At 39.2% G+C, this 20,977-nt stretch overlaps 1 protein-coding gene across 1 annotated transcript in view; it reads right to left on the bottom strand.

Annotated features, from left to right (window-relative positions):
• Nucleotides 1-1,170: 1,170 nt before the first annotated feature.
• si:dkey-71h2.2 (low density lipoprotein receptor adapter protein 1) overlaps nt 1,171-20,977 on the bottom strand; it is a 38,906-nt gene continuing 19,099 nt past the window's right edge. Inside the window, 9 exon segments of the mRNA XM_035995767.1 lie at nt 1,171-1,905; nt 1,908-1,986; nt 5,798-5,832; nt 6,847-6,977; nt 8,972-9,058; nt 9,454-9,526; nt 10,075-10,189; nt 16,844-16,956; nt 19,001-19,143. Coding sequence (XP_035851660.1) covers nt 1,885-1,905; nt 1,908-1,986; nt 5,798-5,832; nt 6,847-6,977; nt 8,972-9,058; nt 9,454-9,526; nt 10,075-10,189; nt 16,844-16,956; nt 19,001-19,143 — 797 coding nt within the window. The 3' untranslated portion in view covers nt 1,171-1,884.

Genomic DNA, 20,977 nt, shown 5'->3' with positions numbered 1-20,977 from the left:
CATACTAGGGAGTACAGGTGAGGATATCTTGTCCTCTACTGCTTACATTTTGATCATTCTTTTTATAATCTGTCTCATCTGAGCCACCCAACATAATGAAAGTGTAATACTAAATCACTGGAGAACCCCTTTAAATGCCAAACTGTAGTTGTTTGTCAAGAGCATTGATGGTGGTCCCTTAGCTCTAGCTTACTGAATGCATTGCTTTAAACCCAATGAGACTGAAGTGTCCGACACTGTAGAGCAACACTAAGCTTGAAGGTTCATCCTTGACCTTCCAAAGCTTTTAGTAACAACTCATGGCCTTCCTCAGCAGATTACGTTTCTTAGTTGTCATGGTGAGGTTCATTTATTGTCATTCTACAACACAGTGTTGCACAAGTTGTAGTCCCTTTATTCTACACAAAAAAAAAACATTTTTTAATGGGGAAGCACGGAAGATGAGTTGAGGAGTCTTACAACCTTAGGAAAGAAGCTGCTCTGTGGCCTGGTGGTACGACAGCGGCAGGGTGTACAACCGGTTGCGGCGGTGGGTATTGTCTTATCCTTTGAGCTCTGCACACCTCACCGATATCACTAATGCTCGGTAGATGGGTATCAATGCAATGGGCGGTTTTAAACACCCGCTGCAGAGCCCTCCTGTCCTGGGCCGTGCACAATCCATGCCAGTTTTGGTCACATGGTAACAAATGGATTAAAAATGGGTAACTGAATTCCGTCTTATGATAATTTATTCACTGTTTTCTTTCTTCCATTTTTTCTTGGGGGAGTTTTTCCTTTATTCAAATCGAGGTTCTAAGTACAGATGGTGTCGTATGCTGTACAGATTGTTAAATCCTTTGAGGCAAATTTTGTGACTTGTGATATTGGGCATATGTAAATATGTAAAATTGACTTTACAAGACAATATTTTTTATAACTTGATGCCACCCCAAATCTTATACTATAACAAACTAAACAATCTCCATGATAACTGAGCAAATCTATCTGCTGAAGAGGGCAAAGAGATTAGGTTAAAGTCTTGGTACACAAAAGTAAGAGGTCTTGTGTGGGGAATGAAGTTCATGTTTGATTTGTTGGTAATAAATGTTGCAGTGTACCACACTCTGTAAATGTTACATGTATACCTCTTCCAGAAACATTTCCATAACTTCCCAGGTTGATTCTGGCTTTTTTTAATGACACATTTATGTTGCAATCAATAAAAAAGATGATACATGGGTACATGCATGCGGTTTCATTCTTCAAAGAACCGGTTGAATCAGCACAACAAACCGAATGCTGAACGCATAATTTATCAAACATCATGACTAAAGATTTGTACCTCTAACACTGGACTTCTTCCAGTGACTGCTGAGACTGGCAGCTGTTACTCCCTCAAGCAAACAACAAGCTCAGAGAGCTTTCAGAAAGAGAGGACAGCCTTTTATGTACACACATCCCTGGACTTGTTGATGCTGAGAAAATCTTTATCAGAATTTACAAGTGGAATCCACGTGTGAGTATTAAGTATTATTTATAAGAAGGAGACTCTGTGGGAACTTCTTGCTGGTCTCTCAATGCTGTGTTGCACATCGTCTTTCATCTAGCAGTTTGTGAGAGTTTGAATATGGCAGGAGATGACTGAAGGACTGAATGGAGTGTGTTGACTGGCAGGCATTCACAGAAACAGCAGTTTATAATATCAGGGTATCCATTCTGTCTTCTCTGCAGCAGTCACCGAAAATCAAACAGAGTCACTCTGATTCAGGTTGTGCACCGGGAAGCATGATATGTTTTGCTATCTGTTCAAGTAATGTTTGGTGTTGTTCTTGGGGCCTGAGGGGTATGATTTCCATCAAATTTCGGTGGTTCTGTAAGTTGGGAAGCTATTGCCTGCGTGTGTTATTCAAACTCATTGTTGCAGACAACAGATTCTCGATGGAGACCTCCCGGACACTCAGAGCTGCATTGTCAGAGACGGGTTTGGAGCAGGGCTCGGCCAGTCTGACAGAGACAGAAAGAGAGGAAGAACAAAAAGTAGTATTGCTACAGAGGACAATGGCAGTCTATATTTATTCGTAAAAAGGATTCACAGGATATGCAAGGTTAAATACTGAGAGAAAAAAAGCATGAAATGTAGAATGACTCAAATGGCGGTGAAAGGGTGGGAGGGCGAACATATGGAGAGCCATCAGGTGGAGAATTATAATATCTACGAGGTCACTCATACAAACAATGGTGACCATCAAAACCAAATGATAACTAGAGCACAACGTTAACGGAACTGCTACTCTCTATACATAAGCTGATTCATGTTTCCATTTCTGCTGAAAAAAAGAAATGGCAAGACTATCAAATGATACACCTGAATACAAACTATGAACTAAGGTGAGGATTTCAATCAATGTTTCTTAAACAGAAGATTTGAAAAATTTGAAATAGTCTATATATTTTTATTCATTAAAATAAGCAATTTCACTATTAAAACTATGATGTTTAAATAACAAAAGAAATAATTTAGTCCTAACCAAACCCCCAAAACTGACACAAATAGAAAAAAAAAAAAAATAGATTACCAATAGTTTGCAGGAGAAGTATCTGGCCTACATATTCCAGATATATTCAACATGCTAAATAACTTGAATGTGAATAGTATTTTTCCTGTACAGCTGGTCACAAATGTGCAAATACTAGTGGTTGAGGGGGTTCTTGAGGCATGTCAGCTCATCACAAAGGGTCCAAGGATCAGAATTACTGATTTTGATGATTTGGTTATTTCTGGACAGTCTGGACGGTGCAAAAATGTAATAGTACTGTACAGAAATGAGTGGTATTCTTAATGTAAGGCCTCGTGCAACATGCAATATCAATAGCATGCTGGTCAAATCACTTACCGGTGTCCATCTCCTCTACTTCCATGTTGCTGCATGCCAGATAAAAGTGTAAATGACTACGTGACTAAATGGTAAAGCTTAAAATATGTTAAAACACTCAGAATGTCTCTTGCTAGAGACTGTCACAGAAAGGACACCAAGACTCCAGCACCACCATACACAAAGTAAAGAAACCCTCATCTAAGTCACATTCAGATGAGGTTATATAATTTAAGTACCTCAGTACCAAGCTGGCAGTTATGTTTAACTCCAAGGTCACTATTAATTGAAGAAATCTTAAATACAAATTAAACTATTTATTAAACTCATTTGAACTGAGGTTGGTGTCAATAGTTGAATATACTTGAATAACTATCTACTGTATTAACAATTACATTTTTTACAAAGGCTTAATCCCTGACCTGTGCTGATACAGTTAATTAAAAAAGGATTCTAATGAAGTTGGTTTGGCAAGTGAGAGTGAAAGAGAGAAAGAAGTGAGACTACTGTTAGCGACCCCTAGAGGCTTTGCTGCTACATACACACAAGTGGAATAAAGTGGTTTAAAGTGAACCACCAACACACAGACCAACAAACTGATCCCCCAAAAGCCATCTTTAAATTCAAACACTCCTAAAAAAGGCTATGCAGGACATTAGCCCAAGAAGCCTGGTGATAGAGGTTTTCTGTACATGAGAGATACCCTACAAAAACCAAACCGAAAGAATAAAAACAATACCTGCCTTATTTCTGATGTGTGTGTGTGTGTGTGTGTGTGTGTGTGTGTGTGTGTGTGTGTGTGTGTGTGTGTGTGTGTGTGTGTGTGTGTGTCTCAACTAGTCAACAACTAATTCCTATTGGAATGTTCTACGTTAGAAGCTACACAAAGCTGCTAAAAAGGACAGAGCATTTGAGGACCAAACAGTTCACGGCTGTGGTCAGGGAACAAAATGGAAACAAGATAAGCAAGCTCCCATGATATCTTGTAGTCCATTAAACATTTGCGAACTGCATTTTTAACAGAGCTAAATCTAATGCTTGACCATGCCTATAGCAAACCATGATTTTATTTAAAAGTGTGATCCCTGAACATTCCTAAAATGTGCCCAAAGACAGATCTCACAACCCTCCTCTCCATCTAAAAGCACTCTCAAAGTCACATGTAACACTAAAAAGGTGTGACAGCCGTGACAACTCAATGTGATCCAGAGTACTTCCACGTTTCAGGACAGATCGTATCCACTAGTCGTGCACTGCCACTAGCAAAGCCTGACATCCTTGCTGACCTCTGCAGAGGAGGTCTGCTCTAACACTCCCAAAATCCTTCAGCATTTCCTCTGTGATGTCAGATTTAGATCTAAGTGTTTCACCTTCCTCCATTTGACATCCACACTTGAGGTCAGTATTTCCTGGTCCCTGCTGAGAACAGCAGGTCATCCTCAGGGATGACCTGCCTTCACACCCAGCCAGCTTCTACATACACTTCTGCATATAATATCCATTTGCTTGAACCAAAGCATTGCATGCTCCAACACAACAAACGGATCCATTAGCTGCAGGCAACACAACTTAATGAGTGGTTATCTCTTTAATGTGTGAGGCACCCTCCCTTCGCTGCTCTTCTCTGTTTATGGAGGGAGAACACAACACTGCAGGACACATACACACATATCAACTGGTTATATGAGGAAATGAAAAGCCATGCAGAAGGCTCCACACAGTTTGTTCAGCATGGAGGCACATTATCAAAGAGTCAGAGTGACCAAGTGGATTATGTTGTAGGCGTTAAAGTAAATCATGTTTTGTGTCTTTTGTGTAGCAAGGCTACAACACAAAACATGTTTTAACCTTGAGACTCATATTTCACATTTTAGGCTCTTGCAGGCGTCTCACGCAATTTCACAGACCGTCACACTCTCAAAGAAAATTTAAAAAAGTGTTGCATTGTAGTCCTAGTTCAGAGATAAAATGCCTGGCTTCAGTCTCTGTGCTCCTGACAGCTCTGTCGGGAGAGGTTTCCTTTACTGCCAACACGATGTGTTGGCAGTAAAGGAAACGATAGTCACTAATATTGACTGTAATGTCTCAAGAGCGCCACATTCACGTTCAGACTGCTCACTAGTTACACAGGAATTCTAATCAGTCAATCAGCTTAGTGTTTAACACAAGCGCACACTAGTCTATTCACATGCATTGATATAAATTAAAGCAAGTCAAACTAAAAAATAATGAATAATAATTAAAACTTTTTTTTATTTAAACCCTTGTAGTGATTATCAGTAAAGTTAATGGCCTATAGCATTGGGTTGTAGGAATCAAAACTGGGCTATTTTATTAAGGTATTTCAACATAACAATAGTGTTGTACAAGGTAGTGGATCACGTCATCTCCAGCTACTTGCAATGGCCAAACAGCTGATTGACCCAAAACCTCTTTTTATTCAGCTCTGGTTTAATAAGACACTAGAGCTTTACAACACCTACTTTAACTACAGTTGTTAAAGTTTTAACTTCTTTTTTCTACTGCTAACAGCAGAGCATTTATGTAAATCTACTTTGTAAAATCATACTAAATCTCTAAAAGCTTTCATCATTTTTAACCCCTCACCACTATTGCATGTCCCTGTCTGTGTGTATACATTTCAATAAAAACCTGTGTCAATCAATCAATGTGTCAAATGAAGGTTTTCTTATTTAAAAGAGTCTGAAAGGTTACAGCCGACCGTCACCCTCAGTGAAACCCTCATCCTTTAAAATAGCTTGACAGCACTCAAAAGGTGATCTATCTCCAGTTAGAACAGGAATCAACATCAATAATGGTTTCATAAACTTGGTTTTGAGGGGGGAACATAAGTATTTTGAGAACAATCCCATCTCCTCTCATACATTAAAAATATATATCCCCAGTGTTTAGCAGACTTAGTAGTCATATGCAAAGGTTACCTTGAGAACGCATCATCGATTCCATCCTCCACGTCCTGTTGGGACATGAACAATATGAATCAATACACACATAAATTACTTAATATCAATACAATCCTGCTGCTTCTGTGCTTTCAAGCTCCTGTGCCTCTCACTGAGTCAGCTGTTTGTCAGAATTTATTTTATCCAAGTGACACACAAATTAACGCTAAAAAAAAAAAAATCAAATACGGCACAATGCAGATGTTTTTGTATGTATTTTCTATTCTAAATCAATGTGACTGTACAGTATGACAATACTGCACGAAACATGTGGATAAGGATACATTTTTTTGTTCTCTGCTTTCGTTTTTGGAAAGCAAGTGATGCAACCAATTGCAATTGCCTTGCATAGTTCTTAATTCATGAGTTACTAATAGATATAATAATATAAATCTCATTGTGTCCAATTTCCACTGAAATTTGTATTAATTTGAATCAAGGTAGGGCAAACGTAGAGGGATAGTAAAAAACACAACAGAAAGAGAGGTATTAAAGACAAAGTTGGACTAGCTGAAGAAATCGGGCACAATTAAAAGGATAAATTCTCCCAATTAGAGAAAATCAATTCAGGGAAAATGCAAACAATATAGACAGATGAATTTGTGTGACATCAGCCTGTACGAGAGGCAATCTCAGGATTATGGTGCCACCTAGTGTTAATAATATGTAAGTGAACCCCAGGATGGTGACCGATGAACCTCCTGCAGCATAAACATTTAAAAATGATTTACAGTAACAACTACATATACCAGCTCCAAATATTGCTAAATAATAACTGTACTTAAGAAACAATCACATTTTAAAAGAACAAAACTACAGTCAACAACTTTGTTCACTAACGGACACACTGCTCTCCACATACATGTAGGTAACCCCCTACTTTAATATTCATTCTACAAACCTAGCAAAAGGACAATTTTAAATATCTAAAATTCAAAACCTCACTTAATATACAACTTTTAGATGCTTTGTAATAGTAAACAAATTTTGGCCAAATCAGCAGTTTGGAGGCACATGGTGTCACCTACCCAAGAGTCGTGTTTGATTGGTCGCCTTCGAGTAGGGTTACTGCGAGGCGAGGGCGAGCTGAGTGATGCAGAGAAGAAGGGCCTCCGGAGACTTGGCTCCATCCCAACAGGCTTGTGTGCCTCTGGGAGATCTGAGGGAGATGGCAAGTGTGGACAAGAGGTTGACGGGGACACAAGAGGTGAGACAAAAGGGAATAGAAAAGAGGGAAAGGATGGCACACATCCAGACACACAACAGAGAAGAGAGAAGGAGAGACTTTTTCTGTCTATTTAGGTGAAACATCAACTCCAGCCTGTGGCACACACAGCTTTCTCTGCAACATGCTGAATTTAAATCATCTCTGTAAAACCTTTACACAACTCTCTGTGCCCAGATACCCCCGAGATCCTTGAGGCTTTCACATCGCATTTTCTCTCTGCCCTCGGGCCACTACCGCTGGATGTGGAGCCAGTTTCAATTGAAAGAAATCTGGAAAAGTGAACCCTTAATTAACAACAAACTGAATAGATGACTAAGTCTCATTTTGCAGACCGTTTGACCCCCTAAAGAGTGGAAAATATTTTGACCTATAAATGTCACAGCTATTGGGAAGTACTTAAAATATCCTGCTCCCGTGAATGACTAAATTAGTGGCGTATAATTAGATGATTTCTCCTAAGTCTATGTGAGAAGTGATTGACGGCAGTTCAATTTGTGTGTGAGAGGGTGCAGTGTCAAACTACTAAATTACAAGTCTCATTGTTGTGTACACACTACCACTGGAAAGGTCATTTAAAAGTCATTATGCAACTGAATACAGAACCATTTACTTAATCACGTTCACTGGAAACTTTTGGGTTTGTGAGGATTAAGAAACCAGGGCCTCAAGTCTGGAGAAATTTGGTCTGTACTTACTCTAAATCTGCATCTACTTACTGTCTCGTTTCAGAGACTGCAACATATTGGTTGTCATCTTTACAGAACTAATCAGATTATTGTAATCTTGTCAGTGATAGGCAGTTTCTTTCTCTCTAGCCTTATAAAGTAAATTGTGATTGCATCATCTTTATCCTCATCCTCCGAGAATTATAATAGTTACAATTGTAACATTAACCACTGCAGCAACAAAACCCTACCAAAAAATGTGTCAAATATTAAGAATGTCTCTATAACATTAAACATTCATCACTAAGTGATCAACTATCAAAGTTAAAGTTGATTAAAAAAAATACAGTGATGCACATGCACACAGGGGGTAGAATAGAAAACAAACCTGAATGACTGATGGCTTATTAAGAGATGAAGTGACAAGTTGTTTTTGTGCCTCAAACTGCACAAATCACAAAAGGATTGGGTGACAAATGCCCATTACCACAAGAAGCATATGTACCAGTTAGCTCAGTGTGTATAATTAGCTGTTAGCTCCAGCTATCTGGTCAGAGTCAAGTGTTTATTGTGAGTGAAGAATGTTATAAATAACCAGAATGAGTATGTCTGTGCAGCAGTCAAACGACATCTATTTAATGCTAATGTTACTTTTGTGAGCTTTTTTGTGCTTTTAACCTGTGCGGTCCATTGATGGATGTGGGACACACGCAGGTCATTTATTTATTTATCTGTAGAGCCAACTTTGTGTAGTTTGTGTTAGCATCATCACTGCTACTTGCTGCCGTTTCTACCAGCAACGTTGTATAGAAATCTATAAAGTATTTTTACTTGATTCTAGCAAATTGTTAAAGTCCATATTAAAGCTATTGTGGCAATTGATTTTCTACCCTTCTGTCACTGTTCTTGATTGTAAATGGCGACCCCATTTATTCATTAAGAGTTTAAGGGAACAGTTTGCCTTTTTGGGAAATATGTTTATCAGCCTTCTTGCTGAGCATTAAATGAGAACACTGATACTGCTCATTCATTTATTCAGGAGTGTGTTGTCATTTCTTAAATTGGAAACCAAAGAAAGTCACCATTCACTTTAAACTGATAATAAAGATGAACATTCTCTTGTGGTAATTATCAGCAAGACATACTGCTGTGTTCAGGTTAATTGTTCAACCTTTTACAAATAAAATAACATATCTTGTCATTTCTGTTGAACTTAATGTGATACACATGGGGGATAAGGACAAAATCAGATGAACTTACCTGGGGGAAGACACTGAGTGTCAGTTGTCTCTGCCTGCCCTTTGCTTGCTGCACAAGAACAGCAGGTCCTGGCCTTCTTGCTTTTGTCTGCAAACAGGAAAAAAGCAAAACCTGAAGAAGACTATATGATGTTTGAAATGTGTTGGTATTTGAACTTTTGGTTGTCAGCAATTCAGGTTTAGTGGCAAATTTACGTGGAGGAAGTACGGTCGTGTGTCATTCATATAGTGCAGTGGAGATTGTGGAGGTCAGAATGGTGGCTGAGCATGTGAAGCATTTTCCTTCAGTCCCTTGGTTGTTAAACATATTAAATAACTGCCCTCTCAACTTGGCTTAAAAACCAAAAGGATTATTAGTTAGAGTAGTCACAGACTGGATGGATTACAGCCTTTCATTAATCTGTTTTTTTTGTAAACAGTTCCATAGAAAAAACTTTTACAGAACTGTCTCAATGTCACCTTCTTCCTGTTCCGTGAACTCACCTTCCTGAGCAATCTCCCAAAGATCGAGGGCTACTTTAAAGGCCTGGGCTACCGTCAATGTCACAGCCTGAGCCTGGAGAGAAAAGTAAAGGGGAAGAATAATAATAAACTTTATTTCTATAGCACTTTTCTTAACCAGCTTACAAAGTAAAATACAGAAGAAAACAGAGGTATCATACACCAGAAAACATCTGAGAAAAAAAATAACCACACACACACACACACACACACACACACTAAAGTATAAAAGTTGTGATTCAATTTGGTGCTCAAGAAAATGTTTTGCTTTAACATCTTTAGTCTGATTATCTACTGCAATATTTACATTAATACATTTATATATTTATTTTTTCTTTAAAACCGAACTATTTCTAATCTTATCAATTTCTCAAAAAGATATGTTGGATCAACAGAATACAATAGACTGGTGAGCTGTAAGGTGTCCTGCCACAAGATGGAGCCACACTACTGCACTACTTGCAGCCCAAGTGCAGTTCATTACTCAGACCCCAACCAAACTGACCTGCTCAAGTGCAAGACCATTTTTCCCCACACATCAAGCTGAATACAGATATATCCACACAGGTATTTACAACAAAATCACAAGTGTTGCACACTTACAATCTTCTTCTTTTGGCAGAGAAATGCATGGCACTCCAGGGTCTCATTGAACTGACTCTGAGAGACATATGCAAAGACCTTATCCTGAGTTTTATCTGCTGTGCAGTACGAGATTCTAGATGAGAAGAGACAACAAAAAACATTATTCCAGTATACTAACACTATCAATCCACCTGACATAAGTGCATTTATGATGATAAATGAGTAATTGCAGCAGACGGGAACCAATTTATAACACGAATGAATGAATGAATGAATGAATAAATAAGGCAAACATAATTTTTAATCACATATGCAGAACAAAGGACACCATGTACAATGCATTAGCTGCTAGCCTGCACACTCTTAATACAACCTCATACATCAAGATAAGCTACAATTTAGGCCATAACTTTGCTTTTGCAACTCAACCTTTTCCGTATGCATATGCAAAACAATCATAGCAGGATGAGAGTGCTGGTTTCGCATATTATGCTGATTAAGTCCCACAGCTGGGAATGGTGGAGCAGTAGACAAATGAGCAGCAGTGATATGAGAGATGCTTGAAGCTGTGACTGAGCTCTTTGGTACTTCATATTTTCAGATAGTGTGTGTGTGTGTTTTATGCAAAATCAACTCAAATGCTGATATAATATTGCATTGTGTATTCCAAGTGTTTCCATTCAAGGCTCGGACGGTCAATTGACCCTGAAATGTTCAGTCAAGAGATAATGGAGGTAAAGGGACAACATTTACAGATTTTATGTTGAGGCAACACACGCCAGCTTAAAAAGTATGAGTTTTTGATGACTTCACTATATTCACTATATTTATGCTATTCCTCAGAGTTGTGTCTTATTTGTCTCTTGAGAAGATCAACCACTAAAAGGAATGTGAAACTGTAGAAAATCAGATGTAGAAAACAGTTCATTTCTGAAATAACCTCTGTGACAGTAGAAATTCTGATATTTCAACAGAAGTTGCAATATATTATGTAACCGTTGGTAAAAAATGGAAAGTCTTGGATTACGAATGGATCTCCGCTGTGACTATATTGCACTTGAGACCTCATTCCCAGCAGTCACACTGAATCTCTCCTGGATCTGGTTTTCAAGAAATCCAATTGTCTGCAAATCCAGTGACAGCCATGGGCAGTTATTTGCAATGGTTATCAAAAACCAATCTAGACAAAGTCCACCAAGCCATTTGGCTCCCCCACAACAGCTCGTATGGGTTTACTGACGCGATGGACACAAACCGATGGATTTGTTTTGTCAGATTTTATGCAGTATCGATCTCGAGTCACCCCGTATGTCTATCTGGGGTTGTTACCTGAACCAGCAGATGTTTGTTGCTTTAAATAGATCTGTGAATGAGCCATAGCAAGGGATGCACTTGACCTTTGTCACTATAATTAAACATACCTTTATTATAAGCAGCATAAGGACCAGATTGGGTAGCATTATTAGAGTAAAAGCACTATCATACTACTCTATGGGCCGAATAGAACACAAAAAGTCATTCTTTCTAAATTAGATACTCAGAGTCGCTCAATGCATGTCATCATTTTCATAGTGAGGGATGACACCACATGACTTCATCATTACAGTTACTTGTAAGCTGTAAACAAAAGGGATCTGCAGCTTGCAGCTACTCATTTACTGGACCACATCAAAAAGGGGCACTATAAATAAAGTAATTTATTTGATCAAACAACAAGCATGAACACACCAGCGCTCGGATCTCCCTCTCAGATTGTTTGCTGCCTTGCACTACTGATGTATGACCCACATTGCAATGCCCAGGACACCCAGCCAGCACTGTATTTCCCCTCTCCCCAGTGCTCTAACTTATATTTGGGCTTTAATTGCAGAAAAATTAGCAGTGAAAAAGTTGAAAGGGTTGACCTATTTAAGTTTGGAAAACAAGTGTGATGTAACCAAACTGCTCAATTTAAACCTACAGTAAGTATCCACTTTCTCCCTAAAATTTTTCGCAACCTAAATTTCACTTATTTCTGTGGGCTTTAATTGTCTGAGCCTCCACAGAGTTTTATGTTGCGGTGTGTGCACTCTCTAAATTTCAACTGGTTTTCAATAATATTAATACACGTATAAATTATTGATAATAAATGAATGTATTATATACTGCACAATGATGCATGTTAATTGTTAATTTGGCAGTAGTACAGTATTACATAGCAGTACTATCAATATAAATCAAATCAGTAACTGTAGTGATGGTAAAGCAGTGTTCTTGTCATTTAAGAAATCAATGTTTTAGGGTTTTATTTACCTATTAATAGGTAAATAAAGCTTATTTAAAAGCTGCAACTAATTTGATTTTCTTTTTATAAACGTATCTCATAGTTCTACTAGAAGGTCCCATCCTGAGCGTGTTATACAAAGTTTAAATAAAAAGGTTCTAAATAACCATGGGCACTCAGAGGAATGTAGCCTGAATATACAAAGTCTGCAAACACAGCCATGCCTGGAACTCATCAATCCTCTCTCTTATCATATACTGCAGTAGAGAGCTGCCAAGAAGATCTGAGACAGACTTTTACAAATGCATTTTGACAAGAAATGCGGTTCATTGTCCACAACACGTTATGATTTCAGCAGTGAACATAAGCACAATGAGCAAATAGGTCAGTGCACTGCTCATACAGTGCCTACAGTATCGGCAATAATCTCTGACTGTAATTTTACCTTGAGTTGTGTCCAGAATTACACAATGATGGTGAACAACATGGATCTTATGAAAGTTGCATCCCATCTTCTATTATCAACAGCAAGAGTTTCACAACTATGTATCATGCAGTATGGGTACAGAAAATAGTTCATTATAATATAGCATCCACGTGAGAATAATATAAATCCCTAAATGTAGATGTCTCATCGGAGTGAATACATATTTCAGATTTCATCTTTTTGGCAAAGTCGCACAAGCTGATTCTTCCATGTATAGTCACTTCTATGGAGTGTGATGAAATAAAAAGGTTTCTGAAAAACCCTTGTGCATGCAGATTTCACTCATTTTAAGACAATTGGTAAAAAATAAAATAAAATGCTGCCACAATGTGCTACACAATGGATCATCATATTCCAAGAATAAGCCTTCAGCTTGAAACAAAAAATTGACAGAATCAGAGTTTTCACTAAGCTTGAACAACAGAAGCTGAGCTGTCAGTCTGCATCATATCTCCAAAGAAGCTCCGTGGACCACAAGCCTTTGATCTCCTCACTGTGTAGAGCACCGGTGTTTGTGAGGCAGAGAGGGAATATCAATGGAAATATTTAAATATTTACAGTACAAAGCGTGAATAGAACTTCATACATCAAAGCCTCGGATTCTCTACATACACTGAATAAAGCAGGTGTGCTGTTTAACACAACAATGGACTACCTTTTGTTGAACTTTTTATCTGACATAAGTGCATTCATGAAAAACCGCATTTTGCTGTTGCTGCATGGAAGCAGTCGTGGAAATGGAAAAACACTTTCATGAATGTTTAGGGCAAAGATAGAACACTGTTCAGGGGATCCGACAGACACGTCGTACAGATCTAGTAGTATCAGAACAATGTGCATCATTAACAGGTGGAGTGTCAGTTACACGTCTACCTCTCCTGTTCTGAGCCGTACGTTTTGCTGATTGATATGCTGGTCGGTCTCTAAGAGCTCATGTCAGAATATGAATCAGTAACACCAGTCCAGATGGAAGCTGACACACCTCACAATGTTCTGCTCGTTGGTAGATGTAGGTATCACTGTCTGTATCATTCTTTAGAAATAAAAATAAGATTAGGTTTATAAAGTATTGTTCATAAAAGCCCATCAATACAAGCCTACACGTGTCTACTGATCTGGAAGTGGCAAATCTAACCCGAAGACACAATTTGTTTTGTTTCACCCATATTACCTTGTGTTCGGAGCCATGAAATGTAAGATTTGATGAATATATATATTTTTTTTTTTTTCCCGTGATTCATTATTTTCTGATTTAAAATAATAGTCTGGCATTTTCTGAACTACGCTTACTCCCTTTAGCGAGAGTTACATCAGATCTATACCACTCTCATGTCTATGCATGACTTACTAACTATGGAGCTAGTGCCAGGAGAAAGTTAATAAATATTAAAATACTTATTTTCATAACAATCAAGTATCAAAAACTGAGGAGGACACGCTGTTGGATGCTGTCCTACTCTCCTACTCTTTCTTCAATGCCTAACAAATCTATCTCTTTCTCTCCCTGACCCTGTCTTTCTGCTTGAGCAGCACTGGTTGAAGACTGAAAATATTGTAAACAAATTAATAACTTTTACAGCTGCTACATATTAGTGTTTTGACCTCGACAACCCAACTGCATTTTTACCGCAAACTTGCGACTAGTTAACTTTCTAAAGAAGGCGCAATCGCTTGTTTGCTAAGAGTTGGGTCGGGACTCCAACATTAACACACTGACAACATTGTATTCAGAATATAAAATATTTTTATAGCACTTTTTAATGTGTGATTGTGTAAAGGTGTTCACGAGATACCAACCTTTCGTGAACTTGTGAATTTCGCCAGCCGTCTTCTCTCATTTTCATGGAGACAGACGCTGTGTGCACGGAGGGGAGGGGCTGTGTGTGTGTGTGTGTGTGTGTGTGTGTGTGTGTGTGTGTGTGTGTGTGTGTGTGTGTGTGTGTGTGTGTGTAGCCTATGTGAGAGAGACTCGAGTGACAGAGAGACGGAGGAGAGCAGGGAAAGGAAATGCAGCTGAACGAATACGCTGCGTGTTTTAAATAGCGTTAAAAAAATGTGTTGATTGTGTGGCGCACCGCCACAAATTAGTCTATGTGTGGGAAACACTGCAAAGCCATATATTACCAAATTATATTAAAACGAAAAGTATATTGTCCAAATAACCCAGCTCTACTGTTGTTGTATAATATCATTAAACCTCCTGAGTGGTTTAGTCCTTGGTCTAATCCCTGCCACCAGTTAGACCTACGGCAGCACTACAAGGCAGACATGCTCATATTGGAAGATTAAGCTCATGATAATATAATCTGAGTCTGATGCTGCAAATTAGATGCACTGTAAATTGTGATTGTCAGGAGCTGAGCGACAGTCAATGCTGCTGAATTCAATATCAGTTTGTGAAAACTGATAGAGGATATTTCATTGTGTGTGGATGGATGGGATGGGAGGGTCATGGCTGTGAGGATCCTATTTTCAATGTGATGGCACGATGCCTCCCTGTCTATCCCCCACTAAAGCTTTGCCTGAGGGAAACAGCCTGGCTTCCAGTTAGTGTGAATACAAAATTAACTCGACAAACACACATTTACATACACACTCAAATGCTCACGTCCATCCATGCGTGGCCACACACCCCCACACACACACCCACCCCTTGTGTATTTAATTTTTTTTCTCCCTTACTTGTTATGCACAATAAACAGTCTGATTTATTCCCTTACATCTACACTCCACTTTCTTTCACCCTTCACTTGCTGTGTTGGCCAATAAGTGGATTATGTGCAACTAAAATAAGACATAAGAAAGGAGGGGGAAGAGGGGAAAGAGGGCTGTAAGGACGTGGGGGCAGGGGTGGGGTCTCATAAAGGGGATAAATCAATCCTCAGTCAACCCGAGCTCTGCATGTGGCCCTACTCTCCTATCATTACCCGCGAGTATTGGCAAAGGCTGGCAGCGCGAGTTTCAAAGTGGGCAATTAGTCGTGGGTATTCCGGTGTTCAGAGCTCTGTTCATGTTAATAAGAGCAGAAAAGAAAGATTTATTCCTAGACAGTAAAAATGAAGGGGAGAGGAAGATAAGGAGAGAAGAGAAGGAGATCAAAGACGAGGCTGATTCCCGTGGCCTGTGGTCTGTTACCGCTGATAAGGTGGATCAGAAAGAGATGCAGACCCACACACACACACACCAACCACATGTGTCCTCTCACACACACTTTCTTTATAACAGCCTGTTCTGTAATCACAGTCCAGCCATATGATATTTAGACTGTAATCCTCAATGACATGAGGCCCAGTCTATATTACAGGATGCTATCCAGAGAAGGGAAGCAAGCCACACACACACACACACACACACAATGTGTGGTAGACTGAAACCTAGCATGGTGCTGAAAAAGCTTAGCTTTCATTGACACAGAGAGAGACAGTATCTGAAACCCCCCGGCGACCCCCTCCTGCCATCCCATTATTGGTTTCCAAGTGAATTGATCTAACATGAGACTCACAACAGCTCTGAGCAGAAAACTGCTCGGTTTTATCCTGCAAAAAGAGCCCAAGCAATGGACAGAGGGGAAAGTGACCTAGATAGAGGATATAGGTTTCTTAGTGAATCAGATGAAGCCACTTCTTTGTTACCAGCATTATTAACATAGGTGAACCACAATCAAATATGGAATCATTTAGTTGATGAACCATGCATTAAATAAACCCATGTTAAGTGATTATGTATCATGTCATATTGCTCAACCATCCTTATAAAGTCAGGCAATTACTCTTTGAGGTAAGTATATAAAAATGTAAAGTTACACTCTGCATGCAGTGCATGGAATTCTTAATGCTTTACATGATGTTTTAAATTATTTGCATGAAGCCAGTAGTCCTAAATGAGGTCACTACCACTTGTAACATGTATTAGCAGACACTTGTTACAGTATTTAAGATATCTTTTAAACAGTAAATGGCTTGACAAAATAACAATCAGCCCAGCCATTGAGCAAGTTTCTCTTCAAAATTTATTTGAATTCAGTACCTTTGATTTACCTGTATATGGAGACATTTTCTATGAGGTCTGTAGTCTCTGTGTCTGTCATGATGATGCCTTTTGGTGAGACCGTCAATGTTACTTTACGAAACTTCTTAGCACTGGCTCTGGCCTGTGGTGGATATGGAATATAAAAACACATTAACACGCACATTAAAATCGAATAGGGAACATCTCGCCACAGAGCTACCTTGTCACTCTGACATGAAGATGATCTTACATCTGATTACAGACCAAAAACACTCAAATGCGACAGTGGTTGCAGAGCAAAATTGGGCAGCCTGCACGAGTTATCCCAGAAATGTGGGGAATTCATAAAGGTGACAGAACCGGGAGGTTGGAAAGCTGCAATGTGTACCCCAGGATGAGAGCTACACATTGCAACTCGAGGTCGAGCTGGCAACCGCTCACTCCCCCTGCCGCTCTGCTCCATCTGGAGTTTCAGGAAATACAGCCAGAGTGCTGAGCTTGTGGTCTGCGAGAGCGCCTGTTGACAATAGCAATGACCTCCTTACCATGCAATAAGCTAGCAAATGAGAGCAGTTTAGTTTCATACCCAAATTATATCAGGTTAAGAATCAATAGTGTGACTGTGAGGGAATACAGAGGGGGAAGAAATGATTCTGCTTACACCCACAGCACTTACAATATGGGCATGTGACTTTATAATGGAGAGGGAACAAGTGCCATGGCTGACTGTGGCACCTCATTCATGTAGGAAGTGCTAACAACCACGTTTTCTTCTGTCATGTTACTCATGTCGCGCCACAAGGCAAAAAAACCAATCTGTCAGCTTGAGATACGCCAAGTTCAGTTTTCTATACATTTGGTACATCCCCTCTTGTCTTATCATGCCTGACTAAAGCATGTAGCAAATGAAAAAGTCACAAATGTATTCAGTAATCCCATTCAGGTTAATTGGTTTCCAAGGGAACAGACAGAGACAGAGTTGCTTTTCCTGTCCTGTTGTAAATGAATTGAATCTTAATCCTGCCATTAGGTTCGGTTCAGTCTCTAATTGAGAAGTGGGGGGTTTATGATTAGGCTGACTGTGCCAGGCTTTTCTTTCTGCAGAGAAAGCCTTCTGGCAGATTAGACATTCTTATTGTTGGCAGCGTTTGGTGAAAAAGGTGTGCATGTGTGTGAGCATGGAAGAAAAATGGAAAGAGGAAATATATGTTTGCGTTTATAAAAATGTGCAAATATTTGTTGTATGGCTACAAACTCACTGGTTTAAATGCAACAGTTTTTTCGCAGTTTTCAAAATAGTCTTGTGAAAACTGACAGGATTCTGAATTGATGTAGAAAACCATGCTCAGAAATCCCCCGTGTGGCTCAGTACTGTTAAGCAAACATCATATCACTGATTTCACTGCTGCACATGTGCATCCCCCGATAATCCTGGATTAGCAGCTATGTTTTCATGCAGCTATACTGACCTTGATATAAACATAACCCAACTATTACTACATGCCAAGAGAATTACAGAAAGTTGAAGGTAAATGACACAGATTCCTCAGTTTTAAAGTTGTTCTGATGGGCAGTTAGATATTTTTACAGAACATTTGAATCTAAACTTTTTCCAGGACTGTTTGTCCTGCATGCCAACACTGAATACTGAATTGGTTGATTCTGACAGTGTCCACGATGGTTTTCTGGCCATGAGAATACATTTGCTGAGCTGTGAATGATTGACATACTCACATAAAGGACATCTTAAATTCAAATACTGTCTGTAGTGGTACCCCAAGTTGTAGGATACTGTAGATATGGTGCAAATATACCAATTTATCATAAATGACCTTCCTGATAAAATATTGTCCTAAAGTCTTCCCCTTTAAGTCGTTCAGATAATGTGCGCTGCAGTTTGAGGCTGTAATTTCACAAATCCCAAAGAGAATTTCTATAAAAAGCATTGCTGTAATTGAAATCTTCACTATGTCACTCTGGAAATTCCCCATTGCTATTGAAGGTTCTGACCTTGCCTACAGAATTATATGCAACATTGTTTGGAAATATCGGAATCACTGCACATGTATGTACTGTATTCAGTACTTACAATAAAATCCAAGTGTAGTAGGGAGATTTGTATGCAAGAATAAATATAACTTCCATTATAAAAGGTTGTATGAGTCAGAAAGGGACCAGTGACTAACCGTGGCAACAATTCTGCGAATGGCAGCTGACGCCATGTCCTCTCCTTTGGGCTGGCCCACCAGAGTCATACCCAGGTACTTTACATTGAACACCATCCCCTCCAGCAGAGTCTCCTTGGTGTCCGTCCAGTTCTCTGGTAGCTCTGGTTGGACAAAAAAGGACATAGGAAATCACCAAAATGCCCCAATACAGCCTAATAAGGGATTTAATAAGAAGAATTTTAAAGTGAAATGTGCTTCGCTTTATAAAAGTCCAGAAAAACTTGCAGAACTATTATCTTTTAAATAGTTGTGGATGGGTGCTTGCTAATGATAGATGAACATAATCCATTTAGTCATATCACACCGTGTATGGGATTAGAAGTTATTTTGAAAGGTGATTCACATGTTAAGAAACTCCATTTAAAATCCTAAAAGTCTGTCAGAATAAGTTATCAAGTCGGCTTGTTCATTGCATTGTTTGTTGGGACTGTTTACAATAGTCAGCACAGACAGCATTGGCAGAGTAACGTCACAGCTGAGCAGACAGTGGTGTTGATATATAGTCAGACTTTGCACAAATTATGTAATGATTTTAAAATTTTTAAAAAAATTGTTGCAGTGCTAAAATGTCGGAGCTCTGCAATATGTTTTTTTATTACACTTGTGTAATAAGAAAAGTTGAATGTGTGTGCATTTTAAGATAAGAATTAGTTAAGTCCAACTTGACTAAGTGAAGAAACTAATTTATTTTGTGTATGAAATCATCCACAAGGGATCCACGTATTCCACGCCATGCTTTCATTTCATGAATATGAATATGTTCTATTAAACTGAGATCTGTTTCCATTTCTTACTGGGTAAGACACTATGGTCTCCATATTAGAAAACAGTATGGATGTCAGAGAAAAACTGCTCCACAGGCCCAACATACCCAGTATCGGCTGGGCTCTGATAGACTTTACAGAATGGCTGCAATGCTGTTGCTCTGACTTCCAACAGGTAGCACCAAACTGTCCTCTAGCAAAATACTGTAGACAGGGAGAGGGACTGCGCCCATGCAGAGAGCTTAAAATATCTCCCAGCGACACCTGGACACCCTGCAGTGGAGCATCAGGAGAGGGATAACATACAAAACTATACAAAAGACCACAATCTGTGATCATCTTAATGGGGCAATGAGTGAAACATGATGCATTAATCCACAGCATTTAGAAGCATTCTTTTAACACCAAAGTTGCTGTGATGAAGACAACCAAACAGCACATGCATAACCAACTGTAAGACGAAGGGAAACAAAGGTTTTATGTCTATTTATCAGAGGTATGTCTGCTCATAACACACACTGAAATGAGAGTTAGATTGACAAAGAGTATGAACAAGAGGAGCATGTAGAGAAAGAAAGAAAGAAATAGAAAGAGACACACAATACGTGTCTAACACTCTACTGGGCTATACTGGCATCAAATTCTCCACATGGGCTGAGCCATCTGTCACTGGCAGGCCCCATGCAGCTGTGAAGGCGAACAGCAGAGAACACCATCCCCTAACGCTTCCAACAACTCTGAATTATTAACTAATCTTCAATCATACGATGGGGACTGCTACAAAACCAGAGAGAGCATTTGATTTTATTAAATGTGATTGCTTATGTACATTGTGGGCAGCATGGCTGGTTGCTTTTGACTTGTTGTGGATGAGAGGAGTTTGATACTTTAAAGTCTCATTTTGTCTAATAGAAGATGTTCCTTTAATACTTAAAGCAATTCATTGTTCGGAAACTGCAGGTTCACGGCCATTTAAGAAGGGTTCTTTAATGCAGTATTGATCCATGAGGGAGAAATGCATCCCTCCTCTTTTCCCTCTCCACAGGAGGCCAGAGGTCAGGTTCAGCTACTCAACACAGGGAGGGGGTTTCAGTCTGTCGCTGAAGAACACTCTTAACAACATACGGGCATAATAAAATAAGGGACACTATTAGTGGAAAGTCATTTACTG

This window comes from Sander lucioperca, chromosome 19 (genome assembly GCF_008315115.2).
Source record: "Sander lucioperca isolate FBNREF2018 chromosome 19, SLUC_FBN_1.2, whole genome shotgun sequence".
In the NCBI taxonomy this organism is placed as follows: Eukaryota; Metazoa; Chordata; class Actinopteri; order Perciformes; family Percidae; genus Sander; species Sander lucioperca.
Note: the sequence above shows the minus strand (reverse complement) of the source record. Positions and strands in the feature narration are given on the sequence as shown.